At 35.9% G+C, this 18,769-nt stretch overlaps 1 protein-coding gene across 2 annotated transcripts in view; it reads right to left on the minus strand.

Moving 5' to 3' along the window:
- Window positions 1–18,769, minus strand: part of RSRC1 (arginine and serine rich coiled-coil 1) — a 398,933-nt gene that overhangs the window by 179,481 nt on the left and 200,683 nt on the right. For both annotated transcript variants that reach the window (XM_065943091.1, XM_065943089.1), the window contains exon 6: window positions 1,458–1,509. In XM_065943091.1, coding sequence (XP_065799163.1) covers window positions 1,458–1,509 — 52 coding nt within the window. The remainder of the gene's footprint in view (window positions 1–1,457; window positions 1,510–18,769) is intronic.

Genomic DNA, 18,769 nt, shown 5'->3' on the forward strand with positions numbered 1-18,769 from the left:
CTGTATAATCATAAGGGATTTGATTTAAGTCATATCTGAATGGGCTAGTGGTTTTCCCTACTTTCTTCAATTTAAGTCTGAATTTTGCAATAAGGAATTCATGATCTGAGCCACAGTCAGCTCCTGGTCTTGTTTTTGCTGACTGTATAGACTTTCTCCATCTTTGGCTGCAAAGAATATAATCAATCTGATTTTGGTATTGACCATTTGGTCTCCAAAATCACTGCAGATGGTGACTGCAGCCATGAAATTAAAAGAGGCTTACTCCTTGAAAGAAAAGCTATGACCAACCTAGACAGCATAATAAAAAGAATAGACATTACTTTGCCAACAAAGGTCTGTCTAGTCAAAGCTATGGTTTTTCCAGTAGTCATGTATGGATGTGAGAGTTGGACGATAAAGAAAGCTGAGTACCAAAGAATTGATGCTTTTGAACTGTGGTGTTGGAGAAGACTCTTGAGAGTCCCTTGGACTGCAAGCAGATCAAACCAGTCCATCCTAAAGAAAATCAGTCCTGAATATTCATTGGAAGGACTTGTGCTGAAGCTAAAACTGCAATACTTTAGCCACTTGATGCGAAGAACTGACTCATTGGAAAAGATCCTGATGCTGGTAAATATTGAAGGCAAGAGGAGAAGGGGACGACAGAGGATGAGAGGATTGGATGGCATCACCGACTCGATGGACTGAGTTTGAGCACTCCCCAGGAGCTGGTGATGGACAGGGAAACCTGATGTGCTGCAGTCCATGGGACTGCAAAGAGTCGCACACATCTGAGTGACTGAACTGAACTGAACTGAACTGGAGGATTATTAAATGGCGTTTATCTCACTTCCTTAAGAATTAAACTTTGACCTAAATCTCACACTTTAAACAACAATTAAATCAAAATAGATCACATTCTCAAATGTAAAAGTTTTTCTTAAACATGCCACTAAAAGAATAGTCCATAAAAGACAAAAATCAATAAACTAGATTTCATCAAAATTAAAGCTAAAATTGTAGCCCATAATATAAATAAAAACGTAAAGAAAGAGCTTTTAACATTGGCAAATTTTAACACTGTAGCAATATATATTTGAGGTAAAATATGACCACACATGGGACTTCCCTGGTGGCACTGCGGTAAAAGAATCTGCTTGCAATTGAGAAGACACAGGAGACACAGGTTTGATCCCTGGGTCGGGAAGACCCCCTGAAGAGGACATGGCCACTCACTCCAGTATTCATGCCTGGAACATCCCAAGGACAGAGAAGCCTGGGGGACTGCAGTCCTAGGGCTGCAGAGTCAGACACGACTGAAGAGACTGAGCGTGTGCGCACAGCTGGCCACACCCAGATGCCATAAATGTGTAAGGCTACATGAAAACGGGTAGCTTGCTCTTTGATCCAACTGCAAGCGTGCTAGGATTTATGTCACATTTTTCACTTAAATAAAATTAATTATTTACACTTACCAGCAGCTTCTAGAACCAACTGCAGTCTTGCTTTGGCCTGTTCAGCTGGTGGCTAAAAATCAAGCATAAAAAACACATACAAGTCAGTTTTAACAGAGTTTTAAATTAATGCATTATTATGTGAGTATCAGAAAATTTAGCAAACTTTACCATAATCAGTATTAATATCAACCCACATCTTAACAAAATTCCATCACAGCAGCTCTACGAATCTACTTTCTCACTCTAGTAATTGAATCACACTTTTAATTATGAAAAGTGTGAAGAATGAAGTTCTTTCTTTTTTTTTTTTTTTTAAATGGAATAGGTTTTATCTACTACCCAACTTGTACCAGTCAGCAACAGGCAAAAGAAAGGCAATTTAAAAATGAGGCAAAATCAACACATTTAACAACATACTCTCAGGCTGTGTTATTTCTTTACATATGGAAACATGTAAAATGACCTACTTAAATAGCAACTTAAAATCCAATACCTTAGGCAAATATCATATTCTAAAACCAAATATTTCCTGCTTTCTTTACAGTATTTGAAAGGAGTAATTGTGATAAAGAGAAGACACCATGTGAATTACTGCTATCAGTTCCCATTAATGTTCCTAAAATTATTCTCTCAATGAATTTTGATTCAATACAGATTATAATGTTGAAAATACTTTCCTACTAGTGACCTTATTCTGAGATTTTCGGATACTATATATTGATGGTATGCAAACTATAACATGGATTGTATCACGTTTATGATTTTTATGAAAGATCTGTTAAAAACTGAAAAAAGACTTTATATTAAGCTTCTGAACATGTCAGTACTGACTAAATAATTTCATGTTTATATATGATACCATCATTTGAGAATTAATATTTTACACGATATATTTGAATGCTTTGCAATTTGTGGAAAAACAGCCTGAAAAGAATTACATAATTGGATATAGAAAGGAGATGTTATGCTCAGAAAGGTGTAATAATTTGAACGGTGCTTCTGAATAACCTATAAGACAAATGATGGGAAAGTGGTAGGTGTGTCAGGAAAGACAGGGGTAGCCTTTTCTGTCATGGAAGAGGGAGTCAACTATGGCCTAAACCTGATTTTGTAAACAAGTTTACTGAAACACAGACACGCTCATTTGTTTATGTGTTGTCTGTAGTTGCTTTGGTGCTCAACTCAACGGCAGCAGAGTCAATTGTTTGTTGTAGGAAACTTCTGGCCAGCAAAGTCTAAAATATTTACTACTTAGATCTGTAACAAAAAATCTGTTGACTTCTGCCATATAAGGTGGAGACACTGTGGAGAATTTGAAACAGTGGGGTGATAAGATGAGATCTGCATTCTGATACATCATTCTAGGGATATGTTTGAGGATGAGCTGAAAAGAACAAAACAGAAGTCAAGGAGTTCAGTTAGGGAGCAATTAAAGAAATTCGGGTGAGAGATGATGAGGGCTGGGCTAGTGCAGGAGTAGTAAGGTTGAACAGGAAAAACTAGATTTGAGAAAAATTTAATCGGTAACATGAAAGGACTGATTGAAAATGAGAGAAGAAAGAGCTGACAAACAAAAAGGATAATTTATATGTCGGTAGAAAAAAAGATATGTAAGTGTGTTTTATGAAGTTATAAAACTGATATCTACTGAATATGATCTCTGTAACAGTTATAAAGGAAACTGCGTATACAAGTCAAGCAATTAACACAAACATTTATAATGATGACAACAATTTCACAACATCTCCCACCACTCTGAGGGAACAGAGTGAGTGTGCAGAACTGTGGAGCCCATGGCCCAGCTAAACAAAGCCGCTAGAAGTTAGCAACCACTCGCCGTTACGCAGAAATGCAAGCCTAGGGTCATAAAATTTCTTGATTTTTCCTGAGACTTTAAGTCACCTAAAAAACAAATAGTGTGTGGAACAAACAGTACTTCTCAGAACCAGATTCAATCCCCAGTCTGTGACCTCTGCTATCTACTTAACAGACACAGTAGAAACATGATACTTTGTGCATCATGAAATAACTAGAATGGCAAGAAGGAAATGATGTTCTGACTAGCAGGTCTCAGAATTATGAAGTACACATTTCAGAGTATCCTGGTAACCAGTGACCTTTGATAGAAAAAGGCGAGACACTGTACTGGTTAAGATATTTCATGGAAAAATTATAGGTTTTTCATAAGGAGAGAGTAACAAATAAGAAATATTTAAGACAAATATACAAAGTGATGAGAACCAACATCCAATAAAATATTAACAATATTGTTAAAGTATCTTAACCCACAAAATCCCACTCCATAGCTGCTCTTCCTCTCCCCTACTTAAGACCACTCTCTTAAAAACACAGTGATTATCATCCCTAAAGAGTCTTGATGGTTGATGTTCAAGATAAAACACTTGTTAAAATATATTTATATTTATTAATTTCTTTAACAATTTATAATACAGGATTAATATTTCAAAGATAGAGAAAACCAGGGAATAAGAGTAGTTTACTAACTTGCCTCTACTAGTAAATGACAGATTGAAATTTAGACCTACTGACCCCAGATCTCAGGATTCTTCTAATTACTAGGATATTCATAAAGTCAAAGCAATTAATTTCATATATAAAAGAATAAGGATAGACTTTTTATTTTCAACCTTTATAATTTAATTTTGGTAATATTTTGTTTATTTAAAATTGGTAAATGGTACTAATGTTATTTAGAGCCAGAAAAGAAACTTTCCTGCCAGACTCCTCTGTCCATGGGATTCTCCAGGCAATAATACTGGAGTGGGTTGCCATGCCCTCCTCCAGGGGACCTTCCCAACCCAGGGATCAACCCTGCATCTCTTACGTCTCCTGCACTGGCAGTCAGGTTGTTTACCACTAGAGCCACCAGAAAGTGAAAGTGAAGGTCGCTCAGTCGTGTCTGACTCTTTGCGACCCCAGGGACTATACAGGCCATGGAATTCTCCAGGCCAGAATACTGGACTGGGTAGCCTTTCCCTTCTCCAGGGGATCTTCTCAACTCAGTGATCGAACCAGAGTCTCCTGCATTGCAGGTGGGTTCTTTACCAACTGAGCTATCTGCGAAACCACCTGGGAAGCCCCAAATAACTAAGAAACTAGTATCAAATACGAATGTTTGGAATACAGCAATTTCTCATTATAAGAACTATAAAATGAAGAGATATTTAAGAACACAATGTCAAAATTATATTGCATGAAGCAAACTTACAGAGAAAAAATTGCATCCTGTTGAAAAATAATATTTCTTAAATCAAAATGAATAATACACAGTTTGATAAATAGATATTACCAAAATTGAAATATAGAAAATATAAATGTGTTCCCTTAAAACATAAATATTAGCATTGACATTTACAGAAAAGCAAGAATAGTATAAATTTTTACTGTAAGTTTTCATATCATACATATCATATAGGGCTTACACTTTCTAAATTAATAGAGGTCCTTTTTCGTGGAGAAAGGGGTTAAAAGTCTTTTATTGCTATGGATTATACAGAACTACCCTGCTCTCCAGAGAAGGCAATGGCAACCCACTCCAGTACTCTTGCCTGGGAAATCCCATGGACGGAGGAGCCTGGTAGGCTGCAGTCCATGGGGTCGCTAAGAGTTGGACACGACTGAGCAACTTCACTTTCACTTTTCACTTTCATGCACTGGAGAAGGAAATGGCAACCCACTCCAGTGTTCTCGCCTGGAGAATCCCAGGGACGGGGGAGCCTGGTGGGCTGCTGTCTATGGGGTTGCACAGAGTCGGACACAACTGAAGTGACTTAGCAGCAGCAGCAGCAGCAGGCTCTCTCTCTTTCCCTTAGTAGCTAAGTATACCCACGTAACTCCATCTGTAAACTCAAGTTTTAGACAAGAGCACTTCACTTAGGAAGAAACAAAAGCTCCTAAGATGAAACCAAAAGATAGGTCAGTTTCTTGATGATTATGGAGGTGACCATCCTCAAGGTTTAGACTGTTTCCTTCAACTTTGGGCTTATTCTTATTTAGTCCAATCCCCTGAGTTCCCTGCAAATTGACTGCATGTCTAGATTCTCAAAATACTGCCAAAGCTAACATTCCAAACCAGCACAATTCTTTGAGCCATGACCATTAAAAAAAAAGAGAGAGAGAGAAAGAGAAACAAAAAGCCTAACCTTAACAAAAACCATTTAAACTATTTGCTCTCTCTTCCCACTTCTATTCATTTTTAGCTTCCTAACCACTGGCCACCACTATGGGAATTCTGCAAGTTGATGAAACTATAGCCATTCCAGCTGCCAACCACAGTCTTGGGGTTGTTAATGACAGGGAGGTATAAAGTCTGAAAAACTTGTCGAGCAAAGAGAGAACTCAAGCTTAGAAAGAAGCACTTCACAAAATCAAAATTAGGACTGCATTATATGGTTTTCAGCTATTACTCTTAATTTTATCTTATCATGGGCTCAATTTGTACAAAAAAGTATATACAGTGAGGATACTAGAAGATGGCAGAGTAGGAAGCACCAGGAATCTGTCTCCCCATCTAGACAATAACTGCACTGGCAGAATCGGTCAGACATAACTCTTTTAGAACTCTGGAATCTGTTGAAAGCTGGCAAGTACCAGGGGAAGACTTAGTATATTGCAGTTAATTTCTGTCAATTTTAGCTATTAGGGACTTCCCTGGTTTTTCAGTGGTTAAAACTTCCCCCTCTCAGTGCAGGGGGCATGGGTTTGATCCCTGGTCAGGGAACTAAGACACTGCATGCCACATAGTGTGGCCTAAAAAAAAAAAAATTAATAAACTTTCAAATTCTGTTTTAAAAAAATTCAGCTATTAGCACAGTAGCAACTATCCGTCCCCCAATGCCAGCCACGTAGCTAACAGCAGCGCACCTGTTCCTGAAGCTGCTTGCCCACAGCAGAAGTGTTGGTATGAAGGTGGAGAAATTGGAGCCCTCGTGTACTGCTGACAGCAATTAAAACAGTACAGTGTTGTGGAAAACAATAATGCAATACCTCAAAAAACTAAGACAAAAAAATCACCATATGATCCAGAAATTCGAAATCTGGGTACATACCCCCCAAAATTAGAAGCAGGGTCTTGAAGAGACATTTGTACACTCATGTTCACAGAAGTATAATTCATAATAATAAAATGGAAGCACACAAGTGTCCACTGAATGAGTGGAGAAGTCAAATGTGGTATAAAGATACAATGAAATATTATTCAGTTTTTAAAAAGATGGAAATTCTATAATATGTTACGACACAGATATAATCAGAAAAGATGTTTAATATGATTTCAATCTTCTTAAATTTATTGTGACTTGTTTTGTGTCCCAACATATGGTCAATCCTTGAGAAAGTTCCATGACTAAGAAGAACCTGTTTTCTGCTGTGTTTAAATGGAAAGTTCTGCATAAATCTATCAGATCCATCAGGTGTAACGTTTCATTTAAGGCTGTTGTTTCCTTTTTGGCTTTCTGTCTAGATGATTGTTGTCACTGATGCCAGTAGGCTGTCGAAGTCTCCTGTGAATAACACATTATTGTCAGTTCCTCCCGTCAGTAACTGTTTTGTATATTCTGATGGACCTATGTTGTGCTGTGCTGCGCTCAGTCGCTCAGTCGTGTCCAGCTCGTTGTGACCCCATGGATTGCAGCCCGCCAGGCTCCTCTGTCCATGGGGATTCTCCAGGCAAGAATACTGGAGGGGGAATCTTCCCCACCCAGGGGTCGAACCCAGGTCTCCCGAATTGCAGACAGATTCTTTACCACCAGAGCTCTCAGGAATGCACAAGAATACGGGAGTGGGTAGCCTATTCCTTCTCCAGGAATCAAAACCAGGGTCTCCTGCATTCCAGGTGGAATCTTTACCAGCTGAGCTACCAGAGAAGCCTGGATCTATGCTAGGTGCATATATTTTAATAACCGATGTTGTCTCAGTGAATTGTCCTCTTTATCAGTATATAATGTCTCTTGTTATATTTTTTGGCTTGACGCTTACTTTGTCTGATATGTGTATAGCTATACCTACTTCTTTTTGGCTGTCATTTGGAGTATTAACTCTCAGTTTTTCACTTTTAGCTTATTTTTGCCTTGAGACCTGAGAGGAGTCTCCTAAAGGAAGCATATAGTTGAGTTTTGCTTTTTAATCTGTCCAGCCACTGTATTTTTTGATGGGTGAGTTAGATCCATTTCCATTTACGGATCATTGAATGATGAGGACTTAGTATTGTCACTGTATCTTTTATTTTCTTGTTCTGTATTTACATTGTTTCTTTTCCCCTTTTCTGCCTACCATTTTAGTTTCCTGATTTTCTATGATGTTTTTTAGAAACATCATAGAAAACATTGATTTTCTCTGTTTTTATGTTTTGTCTCTACACTAGATTTATGTTTTGTGGTTATCATGCAGTTTATATAAAAAATCTTGGCAAAATAGTCCTTTTTCTGCTGATGGCATCTTATGTTCATTTATCTATATGAGTTCTATCCTTTTCCTCCCTCCCTTTTGTGTCTTGTCTCAAATTATTTCTTTTCATGTTGTGAGTTTATTAACAAGGTAGTTACAGTTATTTTTACGTTTTTTTCCCCCTTTTAACCTTCATAATAAAGTACTTAAATAATAAAGTATTTAAAATACTTTTAAAAGTATATAAATATCTATTTAAATATTTATAATAAAGTACTTAAAAATCTATTCTGATACAAAGTTATAATTTTCTGACTCTAAGTATCATCGTACTCAAAGTTTTTGCATTTTTGCTTTCTTGTTTCTGGTATAAGAGCTACTTTAGACATTTATTGTAAGGTCTAGAGCTGATGAAGACCCTAAGCTATTTTTGTCTCAGAAAATCTATTTCTCCTTCATATCTGAATGATAATTTTGCTAGATAGACTATGCTTGGCTGATAGAATTTCTTCAATTTTTTTGCATCTTATTTCTCTTTCCTCTTCTACTTGTACTGTTTCTCTACTTCTACCTATAGAATTCTCTATATTCTCTCTTCCAAATGGTTTGGTTTACTTCTGGTTTACTTCTAATGTTTTCTAATGCATTCTTTAACTCGTTGATTAGAGATCTTCAGCTCCAGAATTTCTGTTTGGTTGTTTTTTTTTAGAGTTTCAAGCTTCATCCCTGAGCTGATTAACCTGCCTTCTAACTTCTCTTGTAGTTCACTGAGTTTCTTCCTAACAGATACTTTGAATACTCTATCAGTTAGATAGCAATATTCCATGACTTTACGTTTGGTTTCTAGAGAACTGTCATTTTCTTTTATGGTATATATAGTGTTCTTGCTTGATAAGTTGTTCTTCATGGTGCCTGATGAGTTGTTCTTCTGGTGCATTTAAAGAAGCAAACACCTTTCTACTTCATTCTAACCATTCAACAGGTTAGAAATTAGAGGCCTTTATTTGTTTTCCAATAGATGATGCTACACTACACAAATCTCACATGAGCTGCCTCTGATTGTATTTGAGAGCCAGCACTTTCCACCTCTGCCACCTCTGTTAAAGGCATCCCTTTGTGCCTCGAAGGCCACTGGTGCCCTGGCGCTGCTAGGTCGCGCCTGGGAGCACTGGGATGGTGGGCCCTTCCGTCATGTCCATGATGTATCCTGAGTCCCAGGCCCTGCCACCATGGAGGGTGAGGGCGGGAGAGGGGTCGGGGCTGCATGGACACCCTGCCGTGTCCGCTGCTGTCAGGTATGCAGTTCCGTCGCCTCAGGTGGGGAGGGAAGTGATGGTTCTGGCCCCACTGTCCCTGCAGCCCAGTCACCTGTGGCCACAGCCGCCCTGGGTGCCCTGTCTCCTGCTGCGGCCAGGATGTCCAAGTCACGGTGCCACCTCCTCTGCTGCTCTGAGTCCATGGACCTCTGGGCACAGCTGCTGAGACTGGAGCCCATAGTCACAAGCAGCCCCTTCTGCTGTTTCCTCAGTTCTATCCCCCTATGTGTTCCAGACCATCCACTCATATTTAGATGCACAGATATATGCAGAATTCTCTGGCGTTCTGGTGTGCTGGGCAGAGTCAACTTTACTGAGTAGTATATGTTTTACTAGCTGAATACTGAAGGGCAAAGACAAAGGTAATGTCTCATTCTATGCCATGAAGCTGACATCACTCCAGTATCATTTCAAATTTCAAAGATCTTACAGCATAATGAGGAAAATAATAAAAATAATAATAATTTAAAGAAACTACAAATTTACTAAATGTCTACACTATGCCAAGAATATGTGTTATTTCTATATTTTCTTAAAGATTTCAGACAGCGGCTTCCCTAATGACTCAGATAGTAAAGAATCTGCCTGCAATACAGGAGACCTGGATTGGATCCTTGGGTTGGGAAGATCCCCTGGAGAAGGAAATGGCAACCCACTCCAATATTCTTGTCTGGAGAATTTCATGGACAGAGGAGCCTGTCCATGGGATTGCAAAGAGTTGGACACAATTGGGTTACTAATACTCTATCAAGGTATAATAAAACTATAACATATTACACCATCTAAAGCACATAGTTGTATAGGTTTGACATATATATACAGCCATGCAGGCATCATTACAGTTAAGATAATCAGCATGTCCATTAATCAAAAATCTTCCACATCCTCCTCTAATTCTTCCATGCCCCTCTGTGCCTCTCTTCCACCTCTCAGTTTCCAGGCAACCACTGATCGACTTTCTATCATTATACATTACTTTGCATTTTCTACCATGCTATACAGATGGAATCATATGATATATACTCTTTTATGTCTAGGTTTTAAATTCAGCATAATTATTTTGAACTTCATCCACGCCATTGTGTATAATGACATGTATGCCTTTTTCCTGCTGGATAGTATTCCATTATAAATAAACACTACAACTTCTTTATGCATTCACCTGTGGACAAACATATAATTTTTGACTATTACAAAACACAGTATAAACATTCAAGTAAAAGTCTCTGTATAAATACATGCTTTCATACCTCTTGGGTAAATATCTAGGATTGGAATGGTTGGGTTATATGGCAACATATGTTTAACATTTTAAGAAAATACCAAACTGTTTCCAAAGTAGTTTCACATTCCTGTGAGCATTATAAGAGTCTCTTGCTCCACACCCTAGTCATGACTTAGTATAAGTTATACTAAGTTTTAATCTATATTTTCCCAATGATTATTGGTGCTGAGCATCTTTCCATGTGTGTGTTTATTACCTATACACATATATTAGATGGTAAAATAGATGGTCAAATCTTTTGTCAATTTATTAAACTGGTTTCTTACTATTGAGTTTTCAGAGTTCTTAATTATAATGACAGTAATTTTTCATATACAAGCTTTGCAAATTGCATACACTCACAGGGAATTATATATTTACACTTATAAAGCCCCTCTCCTATTGAGGGACTTGTTTTTCATTATCATAAGAGATTCTTTTGAAGAGCAGAATTCCCTAAAATGGATAAAGTCCGTTTCATCAAGTCCTTCTTTTATAAACGATGTTTCTGTGGTGTTATATCTAAGAACTCTTTATGTTACCCCAATTCACAAAGATTTGCCCTATGTATACAGTTAGAAGTTTTATAGTTTCTGATTACATTTAGCTCTATGAAATATATTTTGCTAAATTTGTATATGGTACAACATATACACTAAGAACCCTTTCATTTTTCTGTAGGTTTCTTGCCTTTGAATATTTGTCAAAAATCAATTGGATATATTTGTCCACAGAAATGAGTCTATTTCTAGACTGTCTATGCTGTTCCATTGATCTATTTGTCAATATCGGTACTAATACCACATTGTCTTTATTTCTTTATTACTACAGTTTTATATTAACTCTTGAAATCAGGAAGAATAACTCCTCCAACTTCTTCTTTTTCAAGTAGTTTTGGCTCATCTAGCTCTTTTGCATTCCCAGTTTCCAAAAAAAAAAAAAAAAAAAGTTTATTAGTTTCTACAAAAAAAAAGTCCCTGCTAAGATTTTACCATGGAATTGCATTGAATCTACATAACCATTTGAGGAGAGGGAATATCTTAACAATATCTTACCAGAACTTGAATTTGAACCTAGATCACAAAATCCATGTTCTTAGCAACACTATACTTCTACATAACTAGAGATTCATTTGTTAATTAACTTTCATGGAGAGGGGGATAAATCAAATAATTTTTAGCTGCCAGAAAAGACCATATAAAGTTAAAACTAAATTGTCTTTAGTCTTTTGAATGCTGCCATTAACCATCTTAAAGATTGTGTCATCTAAAAACCTTATTTTAATCAAGTTTTTTCAAATGAGTAACTTTAAAAATATTAAACATATTCACAGTATAGGTACTGTGCTCTTTCCTTTAAAGTAAATGCAATCTCACTATGACAGAGACACATATCAACAGCTTATCATATTTCTGGATACATTTCATTTTAACAGTTACTATAATTCTATCTCTTAGGATCAAGGTCTAAGCTAGAAATATTACACATAGCTCAAAAGTAGATTTATCTTGCCTCAAGAATTTAGCACCAAGTTAGTTTAAATAAAGACCATAAAAGAACAGAATTAAACCAATAGCACATATTCTGTTTCCAATAGCAAATTCCTCATAAGAATTTTAATCAAATATTTTTTCTAAACAGCTTAAGCAGTTTGTAAAAAAGTTATTTATAGCTATTTTCTTTTAAAAACTGAGACAGATGTCATTTTATAGACGAGTAAGTTAAAGAGGTGACTCTGATCCTAAGGTTACAATATTCCTCTTAAGGTGTGTTTAAGAAACTCATATTCACTACCCAACAACAATACATGTGAAATTATCCTGCATAAATACTGTGCAAATATACAGTCAGGCTTATTTGTTCATAGATTGTTTATGGCTGCAAGCAGCAGGGGTGTATAGTTGTGGTAGAGACTTTATGACCCACAAACCCTAAATATTTGTTTGTCTTTTATTTAGACTTCCCAACCCAGGGATCGAACACAGGTCTCCCGCATTGCAGGTGGATTCTTTACCAGCTGAGCCACATGGGAAGCTCTTATTTAGACTACTATACCTGTATTCTTTCCACTTAACTTTTCCACCCTATATATAGCTATTAATGCTACCTTCACAAAGCAATCTTCTAATTAAGTTATTGCTTAAAAAACTCATCAGTGACAGTCCATTGCTTCCAGATTTAAGCATAAATTAATCACCTTAATTTTCAATGCTATCAGCACATTTCAACCTTATTCTTCTACCCTTACCTTTCAACCGTTTCTGTATTCATATCCAGCATTTCAACAGTTCATGGCTTCTCACTATTTCTCAACCACGTCCTGCATATTTCTCCCACTGCTTCCCTCATGGAGAAGCCTCTATTTGGAATTTCCTTTTCCTCAGTCATCCTCTTTGATGAGTCCTACCTAGTTGGTTGGATACAGTGTGGACTATCAAATGACTCATAGAGTACTCAAAATTCTTGCAAAAATGCTACAGACTACCCCTCTGTTCTTTCAAAATGAGTGCCTCTTCCCTTCTTTTCCCCAATGGCTCTGCGGGAAAGAATCCACCTGTAATGTAGGAGACGTGGGTTCAATCCCTGGGTTGGGAAGATCCCTCGGAAAAGGAAATGGCAATCCATTCCAGTATTCTTGCCTGGGAAATCTCATAAACAGAGGAGCCTAGCATGCTATATAGTCCACGGGGTCACAAAAGAGCCAGGCACAGCTTAATGATTAAACAACAACAACAACTCCCACACTTAAGTTTCCTTCATTCCTAGCCCCAGATATGGAGCCTCACTGCTTAAATCAACTTTTAACAGAACTTAGGAAGAAGGTTTAGATTTGGCAAGAAAGTAGCTGTATATGGAAGCTAGGCAGATGAAGGAGAAATTCTCCCTGCCCTGTGGAACCGACAGGCAAGAAGGAAGGGAAAGAAGCTTGGCTAACTCAGTGAAAGTTTAGAGGCTTAAAACAACAGAAAATGGAAGAAACAACAAATCCAAACCATCGCTGATTTGTAATTGCTACATAACTGTGCCACAGAAATGTCTACTTAACATGTCCCGTCAGAAATCGTGGCTTTCTTTTTCTTTGACAGCTGAACCATGAGATTCTCCCACAAAAGGAAGAAATTACGGGTTTTATATGCATGAGTTCTTGGTACATTAGGCCTCTCAGAAATTCTAAAATAATTCTATGCAAAACAAATTATTTTACTAAAACTTCTAGACATGACATTGAGGTTAAAATAAAATTATATTTAATAATACAGTTTTTTATATATTAAATGGTAAGGCACAAATAATTTCAGGTTCCTAAATTTTTTCTGAAATGAAAAGGTGTGCAGTAACACAAGGAACAACATTCCTATTGTTCTAAACACTGTTTTAGTGTCTTGGTGTTTTTTTTTAAACACTGTTATAACCACCTACTTTTGCTATCACAATTTTAAGTATCAGCACACCATAAGTGTTAATATTTTGGGATAATCTATTAGAAATTATTTTTAAAGAATTACATAAATGTCTTTCCTGATCCTTTTAGAATTCAGCTTAAAATAATACTTCTTATTTTTAAAAGCCTTTGTAGCCTGGCAACAGCTATTTCTAAGAAACTTATTCCCTGTGACTACTTTTCTTTCAGTTATTTGACTTTGTCTCTCTCTCTCTCTGTATCATCTTGTGGCTGCTGGGAAGGGAATGGTGTTCTCTGTGGTACCAATCACCTGGACTAGTCTACTTATTATTTCTCTTTGCTGTATTGACTTCACAAAAGTTTTTAACTCTCTTGACAAAACCTTTTCTGTTTTATTCCAAGTTATAATTTCTATCTTTAAATGCAGTTACTTAGTCTCTAAAAGATCTTTCAAAATCACCTTTTAAAAGTGTTTTTGCTAATGAAGGCCAAGAGGTAAAAGTACTAGAAAGTTTTTTTACGTTATGTTTTTTCCTCAAAGACATTAAATTTGAACCACTGGGTTCAAAATGGACAATGAAGCAGATAAACTATTTGACTTTCTGTAGGTTTATTTTATATCTCCATAAACATGCTGTAGAAAATAACTGATTGGAATGATTTACTAAGAGATTTTCTAGATGGATTATTTGCATACAGGATGTTTGCAATATTTCATATGTCCCCAAAAGTTTTATATGTATGGGGGAAAAAAAAGTAAATGGCAAAGAAAGACTGATTATGCATCAGAACCGTATTCTAATCTTAACTATGTAAACTTAAGGGTTTGTTTTCTCATCCATGCAAGCGTGTTCATCACAATGCTTTTCAAAAACAGAAAACTGTCCCCCCAAAATAAATGACTAAATAAATTGTGGTTTAATCCCTTAATGGAAGCAGCACAGTAGTCAATTTTACAAATATTTTAAAAGATAGTAAAAAACATGGGGAAATGCTAGAATTACATTTTATACTGTAAAACTAAACATGTAAAATGACCCAGATTTGTTAAAAAAAGAAAAAGAAAAGAAATTAAATTTTAAAATTTTACATAAAATGCATATCCTAGGAAAAAACTAGAAAATATGTGATAAAATAACTATTTTTATTATCTACTCTATCCTTAAGTCTTTCTATATTTTTCAAGTTTGATTTCATCAGCTGGACAGGAAAAATGGGTTTCACAACAAATAAAAATGTCTTTATAGATAAAATAATTAAAAAATTAGATGACTATTAAATTTTTTTACAGTTCAATATAAAGTACATTAATGTCACATTTCAGTGTATTAAAATATGCTCTAGAAATTGTAAGAACTATTTAAGTTTTGCCTATAATCTGACATTTGACATCCATTCTTGCTACTACCATGAGGTTATAGATATATTTTGCTTAGAGGTGAATTTTACAATGGATAAAAGTACCAGCCTTTTGCCTCAGGAGACTCGTGATCAATAAGCGGCTTAACTAATAAGTGAAAATTATGTAGATGATCAAATACTGTTTTTTTTAGTTGACGTTAGTCTAATCACAAAACCACTTCCCTATTCATCATAATTAATGATCTCCACTCAAGGAAAGCCCAAAACCATGGGTGTTGCTACTCATGATTAAAACATACTGGCAGAGGCTTGATTTCTAACTTATGTTGCTATTTTCCTTTTAGAATTCTAATGTAGAGCCCAAGTAATATACAAATATATAATCAATATATTATTTCTTGAACTCCCATTCTAAAATAATCAGATTCCTCTCTCTTTCTCGCTAGTTTCCTCCTCACCCATCCTTGCTTATCTAAGACAATGAGGTAACTTAAGTCCTATTTTACTCATGAAAATGATCACACTAATAAAATCCTATAATCAAGAGCAGTACTTTATGTATTTAAAGAATACCTATTATAAAAGAGCAACTAAATATATTTTCACAGTAACTTCAGTATGAAACCAACTCTATACCACTTGACTAACCCTCCCTTTTCTTTTCAGTTGACCACTCTACCAAAATGGCAGCTGATTTTTCACATTCTTGAAAAATACAACTTCTTTCAAAATTGGTTCTACATATTTTTACTTTTTCACACAGGCCATGAAGGAGAAAACACTGAAAAAAAAAAAAAAACCCTTCAGGTAAAATTATATGAAATGCTAATATATTGTCATTTTTAAAATATATAAGTGAAAAAAAAATAAAATAAATAAAATACAAAAGTAATTTCATTTTGTTCAACTTAAAAAAACAAATTTGACAAGGGAATAGGTTGTCTTTTTGACTTAGAAGCAACAGAAGAGATCATGAAGGAAAATGACTGACAGATTCAACTGCATAAAAATACTCTATATAAAAAGTATCCAGCGACACAGAACTAAAATAGATGGCAACACAGTGACAGTAATATTATTAGCAGCAAATCTAACCAAGACTTTAGAGCTTCATTTCAAAACAAGTCCTAAAAGTTGTTAACAAAATCACTAATTTCTAAAAGATTAGAGAAAGAAAAAGTATAAGACAACTCACACAGTAAAATGACAGCCAGTCAAGTTCTCTACTTAGATTTCTCTGGGAGAAGTCTCAGTTATTATTATTAAAATGTGCAAGTTAGATAACTTTGATACTTAGTGCTAGCCAATGATGCAAAACTTTCATGCGTGAGTGCTAAGTCGCTTCAGTCGTGTCTGACCTTTAGCGACCCACCAGGCTCCGCTGTCCATGGGATTATGCAGGCAAGAATACTGGAGTATGTTGCCATGTCCTCCTCCAGGGGATCTTCCCAATCCAGGGACTGAACCTGCGTCTCTTATGTCTCCTGCACTGGCAGGCGGATTCTTTACCACTAGGGCTACCTGGGAAGCACCCATCACGCTTCACTTATAAACTGCATCTTCTAGACTGATAAAACAGCTACAGAAAGCAATTTTAAAAATGTGAAAGAAGTCTTAGAAGTACTCATATTCTCTGAGAAACTATTTCTAACTTCGGGACCTAGAATAAAATATTTAAAATAATTGAGAGCTATGATCATTCAGATACTTGCTTTAAAAAAGTGAAGGCCAGGAAGTGATTTAAACCTCCAACAATAAAGAACTTGTTAGATAAATCTATTTCATAAGATATAATATTTCTATTAAAAACAATGAGTGCTAAACATTTAAAGTATGTAAAACTGTCTACCAACAAGAAAATGCCAGTGTACTATATATATTAAGAAAATTTAAAGCGTTTATTCTTTGACACATAATTAAAAAAAGAAAACTAAGCTAAAATAATCATTTAAGATTCAAAGATCTATGAACAAAGATGTTTGTCACAGTGCTACCTATAAGAGCAAATTATTGAAAAATGATTGAAAACAATATAACAATAAATTTCTAACAGAATAATTAAATTGATTTCAATACACTGATACAGTAAAGTACAACAGAGATACTGAAAAAAATTAATGACACTGAAAATTATTCCAACTATACTCCTAAGTGAAAATGCAAGATACAAATATAGGTCATACTTCAATTTTATGTGAAATATGTATTAGAATATGGATGCACAGAACAGATATGAAGGAATCATCCCCAAACGTTACAATGGCATATTCCTTCAGCAATGGCAGCAAGAGGAGGTTGGTGTAAATTTAGATAAAATGACTGAAGAGCACTGGGAAAGTAGAGGCACATGAGAGCCCGGGACGTATTTGCTGAAGTAAAACAGCGTGTTTTGTTTTTCTTGCTTGGGAACATTATATCCCCATGGCTTAAATGGCAAATATCCACAGCTTTAGCACCAGAAGTAATAGATTCAGTTCAGGGCAATAGCAGAACAACTAGATCTTTAATGGGGAAATCTTGGAAGTGAGAGAGTCATAGAAGGTTGAGATTATAAACTGTCCATATGCTCCCAGCTATCTACTAAATTATGCATGTGGGTAGAAAATCCCACAGAATCCAGTGAAGATTGAAAGCCTGTGATACTTATAAATTTGCTCCACCTTGCAATGTATTCCTCATCTACATACATCACAGTCATAGTGTGGAAACCTTACTGCCCTGAGGCATCATTCACTGACCAACCACTAAACTATACCAGGCACAGGAGCCATGCTAAGCAGACAACACTAACACACACACAACAGCTGAGCTAAGATACCAGCAACCAAACACTGCAGAGGCAATAAATTTCACAGATCGAGTCAAGGAAAGACAACTGCCTCCTTAAAAAAAAAAAAAAAAAAAAAAAGGAAAAAAAATGCTCGAAAGGAAAACAAAACAAATAGAATCCAGAGTTAGAACACATCACCCACTAGTCCAGTTTTTAAGCAAAATTTTGCTGCTGCTGCTGCTGCCCAGTTGTTTCTGACCCTGTGACTCTGGACTGCAGCCCACCAGGCTCCGAGGTTCATAGAAATTTTCAGGCAAGAATACTGGAGCAGGTTATGATTTAAAACCAAGCTATTAAAAAGTATGAACGTACAAACCCATATTCAAGAAAAAAGAGTGGTTAATAGGAAGTAGCTCCAAATTGGTCCAGATGTTTGATTTAACAAACAATGAATTAAAGGAAAATATGCTAAGAAGGATTAAAAAATTGGGAATCTCAATGGAGAACTTTGAAACTACAAAGAAAGAACCAAATGGAAATCTACATTTGACAAGTACAATAACTAAAACAGAACCCTCCCCCAACCCCCAAAAACACTTCACATCACTAGATGGACTCATTAACAGACTGAGATGGCAAAAGAAAGAATCAGTGAATATAAAGGCATATCAATAAAAATTATCCAAAGCAAAAATCAAAGAGAAAAAATACTGAAGGAAAATGAACAAAAGCTTAGTGAGCTGGATGTAACTTAAGTCCTAGAAGGAGAAAAGAAAGAGAAAGAAAAGGACAAAAAATACATATATATAT

Source organism: Muntiacus reevesi, chromosome 8 (genome assembly GCF_963930625.1).
Source record: "Muntiacus reevesi chromosome 8, mMunRee1.1, whole genome shotgun sequence".
Classification (NCBI taxonomy): Eukaryota; Metazoa; Chordata; class Mammalia; order Artiodactyla; family Cervidae; genus Muntiacus; species Muntiacus reevesi.